The sequence below is a fragment of the Trichomycterus rosablanca genome, chromosome 16 (assembly GCF_030014385.1).
Source record: "Trichomycterus rosablanca isolate fTriRos1 chromosome 16, fTriRos1.hap1, whole genome shotgun sequence".
NCBI lineage: Eukaryota > Metazoa > Chordata > Actinopteri > Siluriformes > Trichomycteridae > Trichomycterus > Trichomycterus rosablanca.
The window spans coordinates 30,920,361-30,933,590 of record NC_086003.1 but is presented as its reverse complement, the minus strand read 5'-3'; the positions used below and the strand labels follow the sequence as shown (position 1 = coordinate 30,933,590).

The 13,230-nt window shown below is 43.3% G+C and overlaps 1 protein-coding gene across 1 annotated transcript; it reads right to left on the bottom strand.

The window, feature by feature from the left end:
- Nucleotides 1–11,219: 11,219 nt before the first annotated feature.
- LOC134330755 (NAD-dependent malic enzyme, mitochondrial-like) lies at nucleotides 11,220–12,854 on the bottom strand. Its single transcript, XM_063011993.1, has 4 exons — nucleotides 12,757–12,854; nucleotides 12,378–12,448; nucleotides 11,744–11,878; nucleotides 11,220–11,416 (listed from the first exon to the last, which is right to left on the bottom strand). Exons 1-4 carry the CDS (start codon nucleotides 12,797–12,799, stop codon nucleotides 11,255–11,257), a joined length of 411 nt encoding a protein of 136 aa, XP_062868063.1. The 5' UTR covers nucleotides 12,800–12,854; the 3' UTR covers nucleotides 11,220–11,254.
- Between the last annotated feature and the right edge of the window lie 376 nt (nucleotides 12,855–13,230).

Sequence of the window (13,230 nt, the reverse complement as noted above, 5' to 3'; positions counted from 1 at the left end):
CTAACCCTAACCCTAACCCTAACCCTAACCCTAACCCTAACCCTAACCCTAACCCTAACCCTAACCCTAACCCTAACCCTAACCCTAACCCTAACCCTAACCCTAACCCTAACCCTAACCCTAACCCTAACCCTAACCCTAACCCTAACCCTAACCCTAACCCTAACCCTAACCCTAACCCTAACCCTAACCCTAACCCTAACCCTAACCCTAACCCTAACCCTAACCCTAACCCTAACCCTAACCCTAACCCTAACCCTAACCCTAACCCTAACCCTAACCCTAACCCTAACCCTAACCCTAACCCTAACCCTAACCCTAACCCTAACCCTAACCCTAACCCTAACCCTAACCCTAACCCTAACCCTAACCCTAACCCTAACCCTAACCCTAACCCTAACCCTAACCCTAACCCTAACCCTAACCCTAACCCTAACCCTAACCCTAACCCTAACCCTAACCCTAACCCTAACCCTAACCCTAACCCTAACCCTAACCCTAACCCTAACCCTAACCCTAACCCTAACCCTAACCCTAACCCTAACCCTAACCCTAACCCTAACCCTAACCCTAACCCTAACCCTAACCCTAACCCTAACCCTAACCCTAACCCTAACCCTAACCCTAACCCTAACCCTAACCCTAACCCTAACCCTAACCCTAACCCTAACCCTAACCCTAACCCTAACCCTAACCCTAACCCTAACCCTAACCCTAACCCTAACCCTAACCCTAACCCTAACCCTAACCCTAACCCTAACCCTAACCCTAACCCTAACCCTAACCCTAACCCTAACCCTAACCCTAACCCTAACCCTAACCCTAACCCTAACCCTAACCCTAACCCTAACCCTAACCCTAACCCTAACCCTAACCCTAACCCTAACCCTAACCCTAACCCTAACCCTAACCCTAACCCTAACCCTAACCCTAACCCTAACCCTAACCCTAACCCTAACCCTAACCCTAACCCTAACCCTAACCCTAACCCTAACCCTAACCCTAACCCTAACCCTAACCCTAACCCTAACCCTAACCCTAACCCTAACCCTAACCCTAACCCTAACCCTAACCCTAACCCTAACCCTAACCCTAACCCTAACCCTAACCCTAACCCTAACCCTAACCCTAACCCTAACCCTAACCCTAACCCTAACCCTAACCCTAACCCTAACCCTAACCCTAACCCTAACCCTAACCCTAACCCTAACCCTAACCCTAACCCTAACCCTAACCCTAACCCTAACCCTAACCCTAACCCTAACCCTAACCCTAACCCTAACCCTAACCCTAACCCTAACCCTAACCCTAACCCTAACCCTAACCCTAACCCTAACCCTAACCCTAACCCTAACCCTAACCCTAACCCTAACCCTAACCCTAACCCTAACCCTAACCCTAACCCTAACCCTAACCCTAACCCTAACCCTAACCCTAACCCTAACCCTAACCCTAACCCTAACCCTAACCCTAACCCTAACCCTAACCCTAACCCTAACCCTAACCCTAACCCTAACCCTAACCCTAACCCTAACCCTAACCCTAACCCTAACCCTAACCCTAACCCTAACCCTAACCCTAACCCTAACCCTAACCCTAACCCTAACCCTAACCCTAACCCTAACCCTAACCCTAACCCTAACCCTAACCCTAACCCTAACCCTAACCCTAACCCTAACCCTAACCCTAACCCTAACCCTAACCCTAACCCTAACCCTAACCCTAACCCTAACCCTAACCCTAACCCTAACCCTAACCCTAACCCTAACCCTAACCCTAACCCTAACCCTAACCCTAACCCTAACCCTAACCCTAACCCTAACCCTAACCCTAACCCTAACCCTAACCCTAACCCTAACCCTAACCCTAACCCTAACCCTAACCCTAACCCTAACCCTAACCCTAACCCTAACCCTAACCCTAACCCTAACCCTAACCCTAACCCTAACCCTAACCCTAACCCTAACCCTAACCCTAACCCTAACCCTAACCCTAACCCTAACCCTAACCCTAACCCTAACCCTAACCCTAACCCTAACCCTAACCCTAACCCTAACCCTAACCCTAACCCTAACCCTAACCCTAACCCTAACCCTAACCCTAACCCTAACCCTAACCCTAACCCTAACCCTAACCCTAACCCTAACCCTAACCCTAACCCTAACCCTAACCCTAACCCTAACCCTAACCCTAACCCTAACCCTAACCCTAACCCTAACCCTAACCCTAACCCTAACCCTAACCCTAACCCTAACCCTAACCCTAACCCTAACCCTAACCCTAACCCTAACCCTAACCCTAACCCTAACCCTAACCCTAACCCTAACCCTAACCCTAACCCTAACCCTAACCCTAACCCTAACCCTAACCCTAACCCTAACCCTAACCCTAACCCTAACCCTAACCCTAACCCTAACCCTAACCCTAACCCTAACCCTAACCCTAACCCTAACCCTAACCCTAACCCTAACCCTAACCCTAACCCTAACCCTAACCCTAACCCTAACCCTAACCCTAACCCTAACCCTAACCCTAACCCTAACCCTAACCCTAACCCTAACCCTAACCCTAACCCTAACCCTAACCCTAACCCTAACCCTAACCCTAACCCTAACCCTAACCCTAACCCTAACCCTAACCCTAACCCTAACCCTAACCCTAACCCTAACCCTAACCCTAACCCTAACCCTAACCCTAACCCTAACCCTAACCCTAACCCTAACCCTAACCCTAACCCTAACCCTAACCCTAACCCTAACCCTAACCCTAACCCTAACCCTAACCCTAACCCTAACCCTAACCCTAACCCTAACCCTAACCCTAACCCTAACCCTAACCCTAACCCTAACCCTAACCCTAACCCTAACCCTAACCCTAACCCTAACCCTAACCCTAACCCTAACCCTAACCCTAACCCTAACCCTAACCCTAACCCTAACCCTAACCCTAACCCTAACCCTAACCCTAACCCTAACCCTAACCCTAACCCTAACCCTAACCCTAACCCTAACCCTAACCCTAACCCTAACCCTAACCCTAACCCTAACCCTAACCCTAACCCTAACCCTAACCCTAACCCTAACCCTAACCCTAACCCTAACCCTAACCCTAACCCTAACCCTAACCCTAACCCTAACCCTAACCCTAACCCTAACCCTAACCCTAACCCTAACCCTAACCCTAACCCTAACCCTAACCCTAACCCTAACCCTAACCCTAACCCTAACCCTAACCCTAACCCTAACCCTAACCCTAACCCTAACCCTAACCCTAACCCTAACCCTAACCCTAACCCTAACCCTAACCCTAACCCTAACCCTAACCCTAACCCTAACCCTAACCCTAACCCTAACCCTAACCCTAACCCTAACCCTAACCCTAACCCTAACCCTAACCCTAACCCTAACCCTAACCCTAACCCTAACCCTAACCCTAACCCTAACCCTAACCCTAACCCTAACCCTAACCCTAACCCTAACCCTAACCCTAACCCTAACCCTAACCCTAACCCTAACCCTAACCCTAACCCTAACCCTAACCCTAACCCTAACCCTAACCCTAACCCTAACCCTAACCCTAACCCTAACCCTAACCCTAACCCTAACCCTAACCCTAACCCTAACCCTAACCCTAACCCTAACCCTAACCCTAACCCTAACCCTAACCCTAACCCTAACCCTAACCCTAACCCTAACCCTAACCCTAACCCTAACCCTAACCCTAACCCTAACCCTAACCCTAACCCTAACCCTAACCCTAACCCTAACCCTAACCCTAACCCTAACCCTAACCCTAACCCTAACCCTAACCCTAACCCTAACCCTAACCCTAACCCTAACCCTAACCCTAACCCTAACCCTAACCCTAACCCTAACCCTAACCCTAACCCTAACCCTAACCCTAACCCTAACCCTAACCCTAACCCTAACCCTAACCCTAACCCTAACCCTAACCCTAACCCTAACCCTAACCCTAACCCTAACCCTAACCCTAACCCTAACCCTAACCCTAACCCTAACCCTAACCCTAACCCTAACCCTAACCCTAACCCTAACCCTAACCCTAACCCTAACCCTAACCCTAACCCTAACCCTAACCCTAACCCTAACCCTAACCCTAACCCTAACCCTAACCCTAACCCTAACCCTAACCCTAACCCTAACCCTAACCCTAACCCTAACCCTAACCCTAACCCTAACCCTAACCCTAACCCTAACCCTAACCCTAACCCTAACCCTAACCCTAACCCTAACCCTAACCCTAACCCTAACCCTAACCCTAACCCTAACCCTAACCCTAACCCTAACCCTAACCCTAACCCTAACCCTAACCCTAACCCTAACCCTAACCCTAACCCTAACCCTAACCCTAACCCTAACCCTAACCCTAACCCTAACCCTAACCCTAACCCTAACCCTAACCCTAACCCTAACCCTAACCCTAACCCTAACCCTAACCCTAACCCTAACCCTAACCCTAACCCTAACCCTAACCCTAACCCTAACCCTAACCCTAACCCTAACCCTAACCCTAACCCTAACCCTAACCCTAACCCTAACCCTAACCCTAACCCTAACCCTAACCCTAACCCTAACCCTAACCCTAACCCTAACCCTAACCCTAACCCTAACCCTAACCCTAACCCTAACCCTAACCCTAACCCTAACCCTAACCCTAACCCTAACCCTAACCCTAACCCTAACCCTAACCCTAACCCTAACCCTAACCCTAACCCTAACCCTAACCCTAACCCTAACCCTAACCCTAACCCTAACCCTAACCCTAACCCTAACCCTAACCCTAACCCTAACCCTAACCCTAACCCTAACCCTAACCCTAACCCTAACCCTAACCCTAACCCTAACCCTAACCCTAACCCTAACCCTAACCCTAACCCTAACCCTAACCCTAACCCTAACCCTAACCCTAACCCTAACCCTAACCCTAACCCTAACCCTAACCCTAACCCTAACCCTAACCCTAACCCTAACCCTAACCCTAACCCTAACCCTAACCCTAACCCTAACCCTAACCCTAACCCTAACCCTAACCCTAACCCTAACCCTAACCCTAACCCTAACCCTAACCCTAACCCTAACCCTAACCCTAACCCTAACCCTAACCCTAACCCTAACCCTAACCCTAACCCTAACCCTAACCCTAACCCTAACCCTAACCCTAACCCTAACCCTAACCCTAACCCTAACCCTAACCCTAACCCTAACCCTAACCCTAACCCTAACCCTAACCCTAACCCTAACCCTAACCCTAACCCTAACCCTAACCCTAACCCTAACCCTAACCCTAACCCTAACCCTAACCCTAACCCTAACCCTAACCCTAACCCTAACCCTAACCCTAACCCTAACCCTAACCCTAACCCTAACCCTAACCCTAACCCTAACCCTAACCCTAACCCTAACCCTAACCCTAACCCTAACCCTAACCCTAACCCTAACCCTAACCCTAACCCTAACCCTAACCCTAACCCTAACCCTAACCCTAACCCTAACCCTAACCCTAACCCTAACCCTAACCCTAACCCTAACCCTAACCCTAACCCTAACCCTAACCCTAACCCTAACCCTAACCCTAACCCTAACCCTAACCCTAACCCTAACCCTAACCCTAACCCTAACCCTAACCCTAACCCTAACCCTAACCCTAACCCTAACCCTAACCCTAACCCTAACCCTAACCCTAACCCTAACCCTAACCCTAACCCTAACCCTAACCCTAACCCTAACCCTAACCCTAACCCTAACCCTAACCCTAACCCTAACCCTAACCCTAACCCTAACCCTAACCCTAACCCTAACCCTAACCCTAACCCTAACCCTAACCCTAACCCTAACCCTAACCCTAACCCTAACCCTAACCCTAACCCTAACCCTAACCCTAACCCTAACCCTAACCCTAACCCTAACCCTAACCCTAACCCTAACCCTAACCCTAACCCTAACCCTAACCCTAACCCTAACCCTAACCCTAACCCTAACCCTAACCCTAACCCTAACCCTAACCCTAACCCTAACCCTAACCCTAACCCTAACCCTAACCCTAACCCTAACCCTAACCCTAACCCTAACCCTAACCCTAACCCTAACCCTAACCCTAACCCTAACCCTAACCCTAACCCTAACCCTAACCCTAACCCTAACCCTAACCCTAACCCTAACCCTAACCCTAACCCTAACCCTAACCCTAACCCTAACCCTAACCCTAACCCTAACCCTAACCCTAACCCTAACCCTAACCCTAACCCTAACCCTAACCCTAACCCTAACCCTAACCCTAACCCTAACCCTAACCCTAACCCTAACCCTAACCCTAACCCTAACCCTAACCCTAACCCTAACCCTAACCCTAACCCTAACCCTAACCCTAACCCTAACCCTAACCCTAACCCTAACCCTAACCCTAACCCTAACCCTAACCCTAACCCTAACCCTAACCCTAACCCTAACCCTAACCCTAACCCTAACCCTAACCCTAACCCTAACCCTAACCCTAACCCTTGCTTTACTTTAATCCTTAAATTAATGCTATTAATTTTCATTTTAATACTTCTGTTTCTTATTTCTTTTTGTTGTTTTACAGGTTCATAGTTACTGTGAGGAGCTGTTTGGGTTTCATCACAACTTTAGATACAGTTTTGTATACTTTTAAACATGTTTTCTTGACATGTTGTATTTTAAGTAAATACTTCTGAAGTGAAATAAAGAAAAATATTTTTAGAATTGTGTCTGTTTTTCTATAAACATTTGTCATTCATATTTAAAATGGGATTAACATGAAAACTAAGAACAAATCAATTGTTTTTTCCATTGAGCTCAAGATAATAAGTACAATTATTGGGAAAAGCAGTTGGTATAAAAACATTTCATCAACTTGCCTTTTAGGTATAATAACTTCATGGTTTAAGTTATGCTAACTCACGTTTTCATTATACATTACTTCACTTTTTTAAGGCAACTGGTTTCCTCAAATGTTTTAAGTACATTCAACTTATCCGGGCTTACAGTGTAGAGGCCTAAAATGCGAGATGATGTTACAAAATACCCTTCAACACAACTCTATAGTGTTGTTTAGGTGATATACACACCTGCAGTCCTGCTTATACTCACTGAAACTTTGGATTTTCAAAAAAAACATTTAAAAGCACCTACATTTTTGGTTTTTTTATCATCATTTAAGCATGATCAAATAAAATCATGCTAATTGGCTGTGTTTTATGATACTTTAAAGGGTTTTCTAGAACACTGAAGTACAATTTTTGGGTTATCTTTTAAACTTTATGAATGAGAAGCCTTAGAAACTAGGCATGTCTTTCAGGCGAAAAATGCACAAAAATAGGCTGGACTGCCAAGGGCTTAAACAAAACAAACTAGTACGACACAAAAAACACTCATTCAAACAAAATTATTCATGTCATTACACAAAATGGACACCTGAGTGCGCCATTGCCCTTAAAATTCACTGATATTCATATGCATCTCAGTGCGTGCACGCGCAGCTCTAATTAACATTTACATTTTATTCACTAGTATTCACTAGTACTGTTTGCATACAATAATCGAAATCTTCATCACATATTGTAATAAGTCAACAACCATTCACAGCACTCATTCAGAAAACCCTCACACATATTACATGTTTATCCATTCACTTCGTACATGTTATTATCATATATAGTACACACATAGAAATACATCATCTACTATTATTGCTGAGTTACTATTATTATTTATGGATTTATTTTAGGGCTTTTCTTCAAATCTTTCATGGATTTACATATATTGTTGTAAAGTGATCGCCGGCAGGGGGAAACCCCCCTGCCAGGGGGCGCACAGTCGATCAGTAGACAGCAGAGCCGAGATTCGAACCCGGTAGGTTCACATCTCACAGCTCCACTGCACTAACTGTGGAAAAACCCGCTCAGCTATCTGTGCGCCCCGACCGACTTCTTTTATTTCACTATATTATAGTCATCTTTACAAAAAATACCTTCTTATTTACGATGCACACTCAACCCACTCACACAATACAATCAAGCAAATCATTCATTACACAAACATGACAAATAGATCAACAACTAATAAGAACAAAACATACAAGCTCATCAAAAGCATCAGCAATCAGTGCTCAGCACATTCTTCATCAATCTCATCCCTGAACACGCTGGGCAGCACTGACACAATATCATTTTACAAAACTTTACATTCAGAAAAAATACAAAGTATTAGGGGTGGGTAACCCGGGGTTACTCGCACTTTCCTCATGTAAACACGGGGGGTCCTTTACTCCAGGATCCAGTGGATACAGACGCGCCAAGTATTCGAACACATCTTAGTTGGGAACGAGTCATTAAACTCACATTCATCATTTCACGATGGATTTATTCACAAACCTTTCCGTTTTTATCACTCAGTCAATTCGGGGAGAGTGGGGACGGTTACCACAAGGGGCAGCTGCAACATTATTACTCACAATAATCACAATATTCATCAAAGGCTTGTTACAACATTAGTTAGAACATTATGGATGCAATGTTATGGATTCATAGAAAATACCTTAAACACACACACACACACACACACACACACACACACACACACACAGTTTAGTAAGCTAAAATCATTTGTGGTTTAAATGTACTGTATATCATTTTATTGCTAGTAGTATTTTTACAGCCACATTCATGAGTGAAATCTGGAGTGAAATCCAGATGTGGATTTTATTAAAATCTTCTCTTTTATTATTTCAACAGCAGACAGAATATCCCTCCACATACAGGTAGTCACCATTATCTTCAAAAATTTACAAATGTCAAATAAAACAGTCGAACATTTAATACATGTTCTGCAACCTACTGTTCTCCATCTTATGCAGATGCTTTCATTAACATCTTATGTGATGCTCCCCACATTACAAATATCGAAGACAAATAGTCAGGCTCTGTCCATGATCACTGAAAAGAAAACAATGCAACAACTTCGTTTCCTTGTCCTTATTCTTTAGTGACAACATTTATATTTATACACCATTAGCACCGACACCCATCTTAAATTCAAGCAACTCAATTTATAGCCTTGTCTGTTTTAGATGCTCCACCTGAGGATCACACTTTGAACTTTGTTTCTCCACATGGACCTTGTATAGTCCATTTTATTTACACACAACTTCAAAGAAAGAGACAAAAATTGCATGTTATGATCAAACATAGCTTAATGTCTTCGAAATATTTCACATATTTGGTAAGACATTTTTACTGTTCTAAGTTGAGCTTTGGAGGTGGATGGTCCCTCATTTCATTCGGAACTACCCATCACATTCTGTTAGAGCACAGTCACACACATTATCATGGTAGATCAAATGAAATGCCATGCTCTATGTTCAACATATACTGTACCTCTGTAGGCCTCCCAGTATCATCCCACTCTGAGGCAGCAGAGATGGTTTCTTTATCGTCCTTCAACAGTGTGTTTTTTTTTTTTTTTTTTTTATTAAAGAACATTATTTATATTTATTAGGATCTATAGGAACATTTACATCACTAACAATTGCAGGAGGCTCAAAACCACTCCACCAATCACTGGAGAGATGTATATAAGTATGTATATATGTATGTATATACTTATGTATATAAGTATATAAGTATATAAGTATATAAGTATATATAAGTATTAAATACAAATAATAAAAAGGGTTCAGACTGTACCAATGCAGTTCTTAATATTACACAGTTTATGCACTACAGACTAATGATCTACATGTAATAAATATGCCTTGAACATAGACAGTTTTTGTGTTTCATTTTTATCTGCTGCAATGTGCATCTGATTCCACCTAGATTAAGTAAATGAAAAAAAAAACGTTTAAAATCGAGACAAATATTACAACTGACATATTAAACAATTTTACCCTATCCTTCTGCTAAATGTTTCATTATGGTTACGTTTTTTTTATTCATTTAAACTCATTAACTGTTTTTGCCATTTGCGAGCTCCTTTTCCGCTGCTGTATTACTTTCACGTCTAAAACATTTTCAGGATCTGCACACGCAAACATTAAAAATAACACTTCTATTGGTGTCAAATATGACGGACTACTTTTTCTTTCATTCACATCCATGGTCAATCTATTTATCGCAACTCCATTGAGAATGCCTGTTTATAGTTAACCGTGAACGCGCTTCTGCTGGGTTCAATCTACTCAGACTGGAGTAATCTAACCCTGATCCGCTTTTGTGGATCCGAAAACTCTGGCTATGACATGGTGAGATACTGTAAGTCAACTCGCAGTTCAGGTTTAAGTTTGAAGTTTGTTAAACCCGCTTTCTGGAATATCCACCTGAGCTAATAATCATGGTATTTCAAAGTAAACTTGTTTCATTGCCCTTTTCTACAGCTGGTGAAAATGTACTTCTACATTAAAAACACTACATGGGAGTACATGAAAACACAAAGCAAAACTATACTAATTACTAACCTTACTGTGCAAATTGCATATTTTTTAAATAACAATAGAAAGACAAATACAAATATAAAACTCTACATCACAAACATTTGTGACAGAATGGAAATGGTACAAACACATGCTTTGTTGGGTCAACTTCATTCAAATCAAGCAAAGGCTATTTCTTCACTATTTTTCAACCTGTAACAGATTGAATGGCTTCTGACGTTACAGTGGGAATTACAAAGCATTTTCTTTTTATTTTCAGTAGTTTTCACTTTTAGGCTTATTGTGTGCACAGGTTATATCAGCGTTACAACAGATCTAACACGTCGTTGTTTGAGTAGCACAGTCGGCTGAGTGCAGCACATGTAGTTCTCTCAGGTTCTAGGCCCTATGTTAAAATCCAGCTTAGGGTGAAACTAAAGTTACACTTTTTTCGTCATTTTCTCACTGACCCAACTACCCCCGCCCACCCCCACATTTTATTATAATGAATACTGTAAGCCTGCAGTGAAATAAACCCAAATACACACCAACACACATAGAAACACAAAGCACTAAATGTATTAGCTGATACACACACACACACACACACACACACACACACACACACACACACACACACACACACACACACACACACGTGGAGTGTTTTAATAATAGCAACACTGTACATTTACATTAGCAGAAGGAGTTTAGGAATCACTCCCCATGGGGATGTGTGATAGTTAAACATTACACAGCTGTAAATGAGGGGTGTGACTGTTTCAGGTGTATGCTATAGGGTGTATGATTACTCCACTATAGGACTATGGGACACTCCAGCCCGTTCGTAGATGTCTGGGAGGAAGGAATCGTACTCCGTGTTCCACACAATGGATCTCACATACGCCTTCTTATCCAGTGGCTCTGGGTACCGAAATGCCATTCCTTTACTGTACAGAAACTCCACCACCTAAACAAACACACACACTTTTTTTTTTTTGGGAACACATACCCTGTTAGCACTGATTGTGCGTGTACAGTTAGGAACACAAGGTGTATTTATCTTTCTTTAGTCAATCAGTAGACACTTTCTGATCACTAGACACTTTATATTTTTGGTTGGAGCGCTAGTTCCACTCACAGCACTGATAACAATGTGTTTAATTACATTTCCACAGCATGTATCTGTATGATGTACAAACTTTACCAAACTGTTGCAAAAAACTTGGAAGCAATGGGTGTGACCTAAACACCTGAACTCAATAATTAGAAGGGGTGTCAACATAATTTTACTCACATTGTGTGTATGTATAAACACAAATCTTATCCTCACAGCCATCTGTAAAGAAACCTCCCTAATGTTGGAAAGAGGAGGGTAGAGACGACCCTGATTCTGATTCAGTTCCTCATCCGTCAACTGCTCTGCTAAGATCTGATACACATACACATATACAAATAGTGAGACAGAGAGAGAGAGAGAGAGAGAGAGAGAGAGAGAGAGAGAGAGAGAGAGAGAAGGTGAGTGACCTTATAACCATCAGCATCATATTAAAAACCATCATGATACTGTGATAAATTTAGCCACATACACTAACAAGTACCTTAGAAAACCATTATCACTTAATACAGTCCACCGTTGCATCAAGAAATACAACCTAAATTATTACACAACAAGAAAGCTATACATTTTTCTATTCTGCTGTTTAAAGTAAACATAAAGATCTTAATCTGAGTCTTTATAAGTTTATAGGTGGCTGCTGCTGCTGCTGCTACATGGTTGGATGATTTAATACTTACATTAATAAGCAAATAATCCTAATAACATGGGCAGCATGAGTGTTGCCTAACACATGCATGTGCACACATGCATGTGCACACACACACACACACACACACACACACACACACACACACACACAAACAATGTTTACCTTTGCAGCCTCGAGGAACACCGTATCACTGATGTGTCTAACACCACTCAGAATTACTGCCAGAGCCACACCTAACACATACACACACATTTCTATTAGTCGAGGTAAAAAACATAATAGACTGTACAGTGAAAGAGTACAAAATAAAAATATATTTACACTAAATAAAGATGATAATCATTATTATTGTTTTTGTGGATGAAGTTTGTCCTCTGGATGTAAATAAATTCAGTAATTACTTGTACAGCTTCTAAACGCTGGCAGGACCCAAGATCAGAGGTACCCCAAATAACACTCAGAGAATTCATGGCCCATAACCACAACTCATTCATTTTTCCAAATTATTGGAAAAATAAAATAGGAAAACACAAATCCACACCTGGGAATATGTAAGCATTGTTCCCCTGTCCCAGAATCACCATCCTGCCATCATCCAGAGTTACAGCAGCAAACGGACTCCCACTGGCAAACAAACACCGACCCACACCCACACACACACACACCCACACACACCCACACACACCCACACACACCCACCCACACACCCACCCACACACCCACACCCACACACACCCTGACCTCACCTTTCTCAGAATCATTCTTACCCCACCAGGTGAGATCTTGCATGGAGCTCCAGAGTGAGGGCGATTGACTGTGATCTTGTATTTCTTCCATTTTCGAATGATCGCACCAACAGCGGTCTCTTTCTCACCAAGCTCCTTGTGCAGGTCTACAATCTTGTCCCTGATGTCTTTTGATAGCTCTTTGGTCTTGCCCATGGTGGTCGAGAGATTTGAACGGAAGAAACTGATTCTGTGACAGAAGTCTTTTATACAGGGACAGGACTAATTTG